We start from the raw sequence: 8398 nt of genomic DNA on the forward strand, positions 1-8398 counted from the left end.
GGTGAAACACAGCCGGGCTTCACCTTGAGTGTAATAAGCAAAAAGGAGATTTGAAATCTCGCATTGCTTTCGATCCTTCGCCCCGCAAAGGGACCGCTGCAAGAACACAGTGTGTGTTTGTGTGTGTCCGAGAGACCCAGAGAGAGCCGCCCGGAGGGAAAGAGGTGGGGAAGAGCTGTGGCAAAGATATGCTGGGCGCATGGTTTCCTCTCCGCGCCTTCCTGTGTGGCAAGAGTGCGAAATCAATGCTGGCTCTGTGGAGCAAAAGTGTGCGGCAGGAAGGGGGTGGAGGATGTGTGGGAAGGCGTGGGGGGGTGGAGAAAGGGGGCCTGTCCCTCTCTCTCTCTCTCTCTCTCCTCCTCTCTCTGAGAGGCACCCTGCTTCCTGCAAGGATGCTTACAAAGAACACAGAACCACACTAGAGGCATGAAACACCCGCCGGCCGTCCCGAAATCGACGGGACCGTATGGATCCCTTACCTGAGACCCTCTCTGAGCGGTCCAGCAACTGGGACACACGGCTGCTTCGGAGTCTGCCGAATTTTCGCGGATTTGCAGGGATCCCGTCCGAACTGCCCCAAATTCGTGGTTCGGCACTCTGAACCCCATCACGACGGACCGCCCGATTCCTGCCTGCACCAAGAGGAAAGGGGGAAAATTTAGAATATTTACATTGTCATTGGCTTTGGTCGCTATTTGGAGCGGCCCTTTGGGTTCTTTCTGGTCCGGCTTTTTATTTTTTTGGGGGGGGGAGGATGCGGCACCGCTTAAACATGCTCCCTCTTATGCTCTTGATGACGCCACTGATTCTAGGCTTTCGTGACATGGCTGTGGCACTCTCGACATGCCAGACCTTGGACCTGGAGGTGGCGCGGGCCCGAAGGGTCCAGGCGTTGCGCGGACAGATCCTCAGCAAGCTGCAGCTGGTGACGCCGCCCGAGCAGGACGAAGGGGTCCCCGCGCAGCCGCCGGCGGAGGTGATGCTGCTATACAACAGCACGCGGGAGCTGTCCCGGGGACGGGCCGCCTGTGGTGGACGCAGCCCTGGGAGAAGTGAGGAAGAGGAGTACTACGCCAAGGAAGTGCGCCGTGTGGATCTGTCACCCCCTGGCCAGGCTGACAGTAAGGGCAAGAAAAGGGGTAGGGGAAGGGTGGGAGAAAGGGGGGGAAAGTCATATCAGGTGATAGAATGCTGAATATATTACAAGAACTTAGAAAAGACAGAGCATAAATCAGCCAAAAAGTAGTAGGTTGTTTTGGATCCAATCTAACTAAATGGAACCTTTGTGTTCAGGAGCAGTATACCAGCTTAGGGGGGGTCAGACTAGATGACCTTTAGGATCTCCTCCAGCTCTACAGTTCTGTGGCCCACAGCAGATGAACAGCTTCCCTTCCTGCCTGATTTGGAGGCTTCCTGAGGACTTTTGGCTGGCCACAACTGGAAACATGAGACTGGGGAAGGTGGGTCTTTTGAACCAGTCCAGTTGAGCCCTACTTAAATACTTAGAAAGCGACCCTGGAAAAGAAGTCTTATAGAACCATACCTGCAAGGGAAAACAGCTGAGATAAAATATATACAAATGCTGGGGATCCATTTGAAAGGGTTAAATACTAGTCAAGGGTTCGTAAGCCACTACCTAATGTGAAATATCCCCTTGACTCACACAAGTTGAAACTTGCCTGTATTGTACTAAACAACCATTGTCACTCTGTCCATTATTTGTATTGCCACCTGGATATGGAGTCATGTATAAATAATAATATATAATCTCACTCTAAAGTCTGAGGTCAGGGACTTGAGCCACAAAAGCTCGGATGAAAACATAGCAATTCATCTTTAAGGTACCACGATGCTTTGGGCTCTTTAAAAAAAAATTTTTTTTGCTTGTCCAATGTGAATAAAACTATGGCACACTTATGACTGACGGGCAACCTGTGTATCAAAGCTAAGTGCTTGGACTACAACTCCCAGAATCCCCACATAAAGGAAGTTTTTCAGGCTTTGAAAACCAGGGCCATTTCCCTATGGCTCTTATTAATAATCCTCGTCTAAAGAAATTTGTTGACTCTCTGGTTTCTCCTCCTTGGGCGCAGATTCGATCCTCGCCCCCCACGCCAGCCCTTTCTTCCGCCTTCTGCGTTTCGATGTGTCCAGTGCTGAGCCAAATCTTAGCAGCCTCATCCGCGCTGAGCTGAGGATCTACAGAGTTCCTAACCCCCGGGCACGAGCCTCAGAGCAGCGTTTGGAGTTGTATCAGGTTCGTTTTTCCAAAATCTCCATTTGCTCATCGGCAAATAAGAGCTAGATGGACCCTATTAAGGGTCCAATTGCACATGAAGGGAAATGTGCATTTCTTCCTATTACACAAAGTTTTCCCCTCCAGAGACCCAATTCCTTCAAAGCTCAGTGACGGAGCAACCAGGTTTTCAAATGGGCCCCATGTTTGCCAGCTGAGAATCAATCACAAAACAAGAGCAAACTATTTTGCAAGATGAAGACGTGGGGAAAACTCATCCTAGGATAAACCACACATTTTTCATCTCTTAAGGATGCACTGCTTCTAGTTACGTATTAACCTTCTTGTTTAATTTAATTCCTGGGATCAGCCTTTGTGTGATGAGGTTAGTTTTAAAAAAATACTTCTAGTTCTCCCGTTTTATAAGTGGAGTAAATCCTCTGGTATTTGACCATGTAGTCACAGCTTATCTTAAGTATCAACAAAGACCCATTTTTAAAAAGCTTTGTTCAGCTTCAAATGGATTCGCTCATATTTTAGCATTTACAGCTGCTATGTTGTTGCTGAACTTTTAAAAGGTACCTTGTATTTGGCTTCACTTCGGTTTTGCAAACTATGGTAGTTAGCATATTGGATAAGGTAAGGCAGAATCTCACAGACTTTGGAACTCCCTCCCACTGGAGGCCAGCCTGGCCTCCACCTTTGTTGGCCCTTCCGCAAGCAAGCAAAGACCTTTCTCTCCAAGCAGGCTTTCCCTGAGTCATTGGCTCCCGGAGCAGGGCTTTTAAACCAATTATTGTCCCTTACTGCTTTGACTGCGATCTTGATCTTTTTGTTTACTGTGTTTAATGTGGTCTTTGACCCTTTTGAGGATTGGTATACTCACTGTTTTTAGCTTGAAAACATTGTCCTGTCGTGATGCAAGCCACCTTTTAAGGAGAAAGGTGGGGTAAAAAATATTTTAAAGCAGTCCCCCAAACAAAAAATCACATCTCTCCAGGTGGTTCGGGCAAGGGATCCTTCTGCGCCGACTCAGCGCTACCTGGAGAGCCGGATGCTACGCCCAACGGGCCGGGCTGAGTGGGTCTCCTTTGATGTCACCGGTACCGTCAGCCAGTGGCTGGAGAAAAGAGGTGAGAACCTTCTTTTTTCTTTTAAACCAATTTGCATTGAGTGAAGAGGTTCATTTAGGAACATTTTACGTTCAAGGAATTATCACCTGTCCAGTTTTCAGCAGCTCCGCCTGATGCTTCTGACACCTGTTGAAATGAACAATAAATTTTAGCTATTTCTCCCCTCCTACCTGAACTTTCTTAGTAGCATCTAATAAAACTCAGCCACTTCTAACTACTTCCGGCTCTTGCTTATATATGGTGTCATTCCGTGGTTATGATTCCCCTTTCTCCTGACTCTGAGATTAGAGCATCAGCCGGAGGTACATAGAAATGAAGCAGATGATTTATTTTCCTGATTCTGAAATCAAAGTTCTGGGAAAAGCATCAGCTGTTCTATGTGGGTCTGTGTGCCGCTGAGAGGCACTCAAATTTATGTGTTCCCCCCCCTTTTTTTTGCTGTTGTTCAATTTTATTTCTACAAAATATTATTTATTTGGTTGGTTTTATTTTAGAGGCATTTGCTGTTTTTAAATTGTTTTCAACGTCAGTCATCAAGTACTGTCAAGCCAAGCGCCCTCATTCCTTTTTTCCCCCTAAGAAAGAAACGTCGATCTCAAGTTAGGGGTGCATTGTCCGTGCTGCGCTTACGTGCCTCCGGGGAACACGATTAACCCCAACCACAGCGAGGAGTTGGAAGCGCGATTTGCAGGTATGCGTACAGGAGTGGGGAAGACTTGGGGAATTTGCCACACATCCCCTCCGCCCCTCAGGATCTCAGAAGGTCAAACAACACAGATTCAGTATTTCCTGTTTTTTTACAGTGTTTTCCCTCCAGACACGTCATTACTTCAAACCTCCGTGCCAAAGTCATCAGACTTGCCAAAAACCCCATGTTTAGCACTCAGTGACAAACCACAGAGTAAAAAACGCAAGCCAGTTTGCGACAGGTGGAATGAGACAATCTAATGGCTTTGCCTCTTAGCGGAGCTTAGCTTCTAATGACATGCTGACGGTGTTGCTTGCTCTGATCCTGAGCTTCTTTCTCTACTCACCCAGGCCTGGATGATGATCTCATCAAGGAGGCATGGAAGGGGCGGGCTCAGCCCCCAGACCTGAGTGGCAAAACCCCCCACCTGATCCTCACTCTCCTGCCCCCACATCGGCTGGAGCCTCCTCCAAAGGGCCGGCGACGTAGGTCAGCCAACAACCCCACCTGTTCCAGGTTCGGAAACATTATGTTCAAATTATACCTGAATCGTTTGTATGGTATGGATCGAAAGCAATCCCGAAGTCTCCCTTGATCCTTTATGCGCAACTACCTGAACTAATCAGATAGGACTAGATGGACTGATGGTCCCAATAAGAGTTCAATTCCATGTGAAGGAAATGTTCATTTCTTCCTATTACAACATTTGTCCTTGCAGATACGCAATTCCTTCAAAGCTCAGTGCCTGTGCAGCCCGATTTTCAAAGGAAACCCATGTTTACCCTCTGACAACCAATCGCAAAACAAGAGCAAACCATTTTGCAAGATGTGGAGGCGAGGAAAGGTCACACTAGGGCATTTGGTTGTCCACTGGGAAGAAAAATTGGGTGTTGGGGTATCTAGAACTAGAACTTCTGGATAGCTCAGTGGTTTAGGTCTCTGGCTGTGAGGGTTTGATTCCCCGCTGGGCCTCCTTGTCAGGGGCTGGACTGAATGATCCATAGGGTCCTTTCCAGCTCTGGAGTTCTAAGGCTGTTGTTGTTGTTGTTGTTGTTGTTGTTGTTGTTGTTGTTGTTGTTGTTGTTGTTGTTGTTGTTGTTGTTGTTGCGGTCTGCTGTTTTTCTTGTGCTACATCCTAAAATATTGAATCTGCTTCAAAAGAGATTTCCCAAATCCCCCCCCCCCGCACACCATATAGCCCAACTTTTGATCAAATGATTCTCTCAGGAATGGTGCCTTCTCGGACTACAACTCCCAGATTGCTCGGCTAAATGGGGGCGATGGGAGTTGCAGTCTAAAATATGAAAATGCCCAAGCTGCACGCCAGGTTGTATCTTTGAAATGATAAGAATGAAAATCCTTGCATACCAACCCATACCTGGATGGGCCAGGTCAGAAGAGGAGTGTGTCAAGAGTCCACTTCTTTTTTTGGCAGTCACGGGGGAAAAGAGCACCAGAAAATAGCACCACCTTCTTGCCCTCGGTCGCTGTGTCTGTAAGTGCCCCCCCCCCTGGAAGAAGTGGCACGAATCTGCTCCGTCTTATTTCCCCTTCCTTCCCTTCCTGCTTGTCCCAGGAGCACAGATCAGGGCTGCTGCCTCCACCCGTTGTACGTCGACTTCCGCAGAGATCTGAAATGGAAGTGGATCCACCAGCCGAAAGGTTACAAAGCCAATTTCTGTGCCGGGAACTGTCGCTATGTATGGAGCACAGACACGCAATACCACATGGTGAGATGGCGCTTTGCTTCGTTCCCCCGAGAAGGAAAAAGGTTGCAGTTTGTTCATTACGAGTGTGACATCCAACAAAATGTGACCAGGTACCCTCTCTCCTAATAGGCTTGCCTGCCTCCTAAGAGGCTTGCCTTCCCCCTCTAGCTGGCTCCATTACATTTCCATGCATAGTCCCCCTTTTCAGCTGATAATATTCTGTGAGCACATGCCATCACGGCTGAACCAATTCTTTGTTTATTTGATGAAATTGGACGTGTTGCAGAGCTCTGAATTCTGCGTTAAATTCCTCTTACTGCGCAGCAGAGGTGCAGGGAATTCCCAGCGCAGAATACCTTCAAATAGTCCACCCCTTTTTCACATTTCCTGTCTCAATAACTCACTCCAAGATATTAGTAGGAGAGAGGATGAAAGCTGCTTCCTTTACTTACGGTTGCAAACAGATCGAACAGCGAACTGACAAACCTGAACAGCTTTCAGCGACAGACGTCGACCGACCGACTCTAGAGAGGGAAAAACGCATGCAGAGAGCTGGGGCTCTTTGAATTCAGAGGCAGAGAAGGAATGACTGGTTAACACTGGACAGATTGACAGTCACCCCCCAGCCCAGAAAGGCCCCTCCCAGCTTGAACCAGCAGCATGCGAGGTTGCAAAAACTCCCAACATGGAGGAGGAGTTTTGGTCTGTTTGTGGAGGGTTTGTCTGTAAATATGCAAACTTCAGGGGTCCCCTAACCATTCTGGAAACCTCCCTATCTTGTTTCTCAGGCGGCTTTTCTGAATTTCTCCATTCACCCCACCCTCCTGCAGGTACTGCCTTTGTACAATAAGCTGAACCCCGAGGCTTCGGCGGCCCCGTGCTGCGTCCCTCACGAGCTAGAGCCGTTGACCATCCTCTACTACGTCGGACGGTTGCCCAAAGTCCAGCAGCTCAGCAACATGGTCGTGAAGTCCTGCCGTTGCCGTTGAGAAGGCGAGGGGAAGGCCTCACGGCCTCACCGCCCTGAGTTCCAGGCCAACCAGGAAAAGACCCTTACTCCGCCCACTAGAACGAGGCTCCGCCCTCTTATTCTGGCCCAGCCTTCCGAAAAGAGGCTCCTCCTACTCGTTTTTTAGCTCCACCCACAACAGAAAGACTCCTCCCTCTGGCCAGTTCTCGAATGAGCATCATGCTGTCACCCGGAGAATACAAAAGCCACAGGCGGAGAGTTTTCTAGGGATGAGATTTTCAGAGAGAAGTTTTTGACTACAAATCCACTGTTCCAGTGCTAGCTGGGCGCTTCCCTCCTGAACAGGAAGCTAAGCTTAGCTCAGCATCAAAGCATCCCTCCGTTTCTGACCTTTCGCTCAGGGGCGCCCCATTTCGGTGTCTCTAAGGGGCCGCTCCGTTAGATACAACTCCCAGAATTAAGGATGGTGGGATTTGTAGTTTTAAAAAAAGAGAGCTGAAAATTCCACCTCTAGACTTCTCTCTGCTCCCAAGGGAGCGTGGGTGTCCCCAAATCGGGTCCTTCCCCTCAACAAAACTGGGTGCTTATATTTTCTAAAAACAAAGATACGCCTGGACTGAATATTGCCTCATCTCTCTTGCAAAGGGTCAGGGCAGCTGACTTTAAGTTTGCTGGGTATATTTAGAGATCTGTTTTGGAATATATTTTGCTTTTCTTCTAGAACTGCAGGTAGGCCGGTACAGTCCCCACAAAACGGAGAAAGCAGATGTAGAATTGTGGGGAAAGCTCCCTGAGAAGTTAATTTTCAGTATCAGAAACTGGCTGAAGGCCTTTCCTGGAAAAGCTACCTCTAATTCTCCCCAAGCTTTGTTGACCTTCAGCAAATTTATTATTGAATTTGTATGGGCAGAGGGTGCCCATGTGTGTTGTTACTATACAGATAGCTGGATAGCTCAGTGGGTTGGGTACCAGGTTGTGGAGCCAGAGGTTCAGAGTTCGATTCCCCCGCACTGTGCCTCTTGGGAGAAGAGCCAGCCTGGGTAGCCTTGGGCAAGCTGCACAGTCCCAGGGCTCCTCCTAGAGGGAGGGAAGGGTAAAGCACTTCTGAGTATTCTTTACCTGGAAACCCCCCCCAAAAAGGGTCACCATAAGCCAGAATTGACTAGACAACACATGATGATGATAATATTGATGATGATGATGTAGAATTGGGAGTTGGAAATCCTGGTTCTATTGCAAATCATAGTAGACCCCTGTCTACCGTCTGCTGACCTCTGACGTGGGACCTTGAAGTTGGCAACTCCGTGATAAAATAAATGGCTCTCCACGCATGGTCAGAGACGCTCTTCCCCCTTGTACTCCTTGTTCGTCTTGTGCCTGGGGCCCCTGCAAACGGATTCGGCACTGCTTCCCCAGCTCAAGCCGAGCCCCGTAATGAGAGCCCCGATCGGTCCTGTTTGGAATCCCGATCAGGCTTGGCTTGTTTTTTTGAAAGAGGAAAACCTGGAGCCGTCCTTGGGAATAACAGAGTCATCTGTTCCCTTCTTCTTAATAAGGCCTGTTGAACCTCTGGCGGCGCGGGCCACGAAGGCAAACAGACGGCAAAGTGGCCTGCCCCCGGCAGCAGGTTGCCGTACAAAGAATCCCTTGACAGGGGAAAAA

At 48.6% G+C, this 8398-nt stretch overlaps 1 protein-coding gene across 2 annotated transcripts; it reads left to right on the forward strand.

The window, feature by feature from the left end:
- The first annotated feature begins 355 nt into the window (after positions 1–355).
- On the forward strand, positions 356–8085 carry LOC110083352 (transforming growth factor beta-2 proprotein). Of its 2 annotated transcripts, XM_072983952.2 has the most exons (7): positions 364–1121; positions 2094–2257; positions 3237–3369; positions 3950–4060; positions 4408–4573; positions 5634–5787; positions 6597–8085. In XM_072983952.2, exons 1-7 carry the CDS (start codon positions 755–757, stop codon positions 6753–6755), a joined length of 1254 nt encoding a protein of 417 aa, XP_072840053.2. In that variant the 5' UTR covers positions 364–754; the 3' UTR covers positions 6756–8085. The 2 variants fall into 2 exon arrangements, with proteins under 2 accessions (XP_072840054.2, XP_072840053.2); XM_072983953.2 differs by lacking the exon at positions 6597–8085 and having other exon boundaries at positions 356–1121; positions 4776–5681.
- The last annotated feature ends 313 nt before the right edge of the window (positions 8086–8398 follow it).

This window comes from Pogona vitticeps, chromosome 15, assembly GCF_051106095.1.
Source record: "Pogona vitticeps strain Pit_001003342236 chromosome 15, PviZW2.1, whole genome shotgun sequence".
In the NCBI taxonomy this organism is placed as follows: Eukaryota; Metazoa; Chordata; class Lepidosauria; order Squamata; family Agamidae; genus Pogona; species Pogona vitticeps.

Excerpts from the sequence above, each read along its gene's own strand:
- LOC110083352 (XM_072983952.2), top strand. The coding sequence starts at position 755 with ATGCGGCACCGCTTAAACATGCTCCCTCTTATGCTCTTGATGACGCCA. Across the intron at positions 1,122-2,093 it reads ACCCCCTGGCCAGGCTGACA|ATTCGATCCTCGCCCCCCAC; the intron begins GTAAGGGCAAGA and ends CCTTGGGCGCAG. Across the intron at positions 3,370-3,949 it reads CCAGTGGCTGGAGAAAAGAG|AAAGAAACGTCGATCTCAAG; the intron begins GTGAGAACCTTC and ends TTTCCCCCTAAG.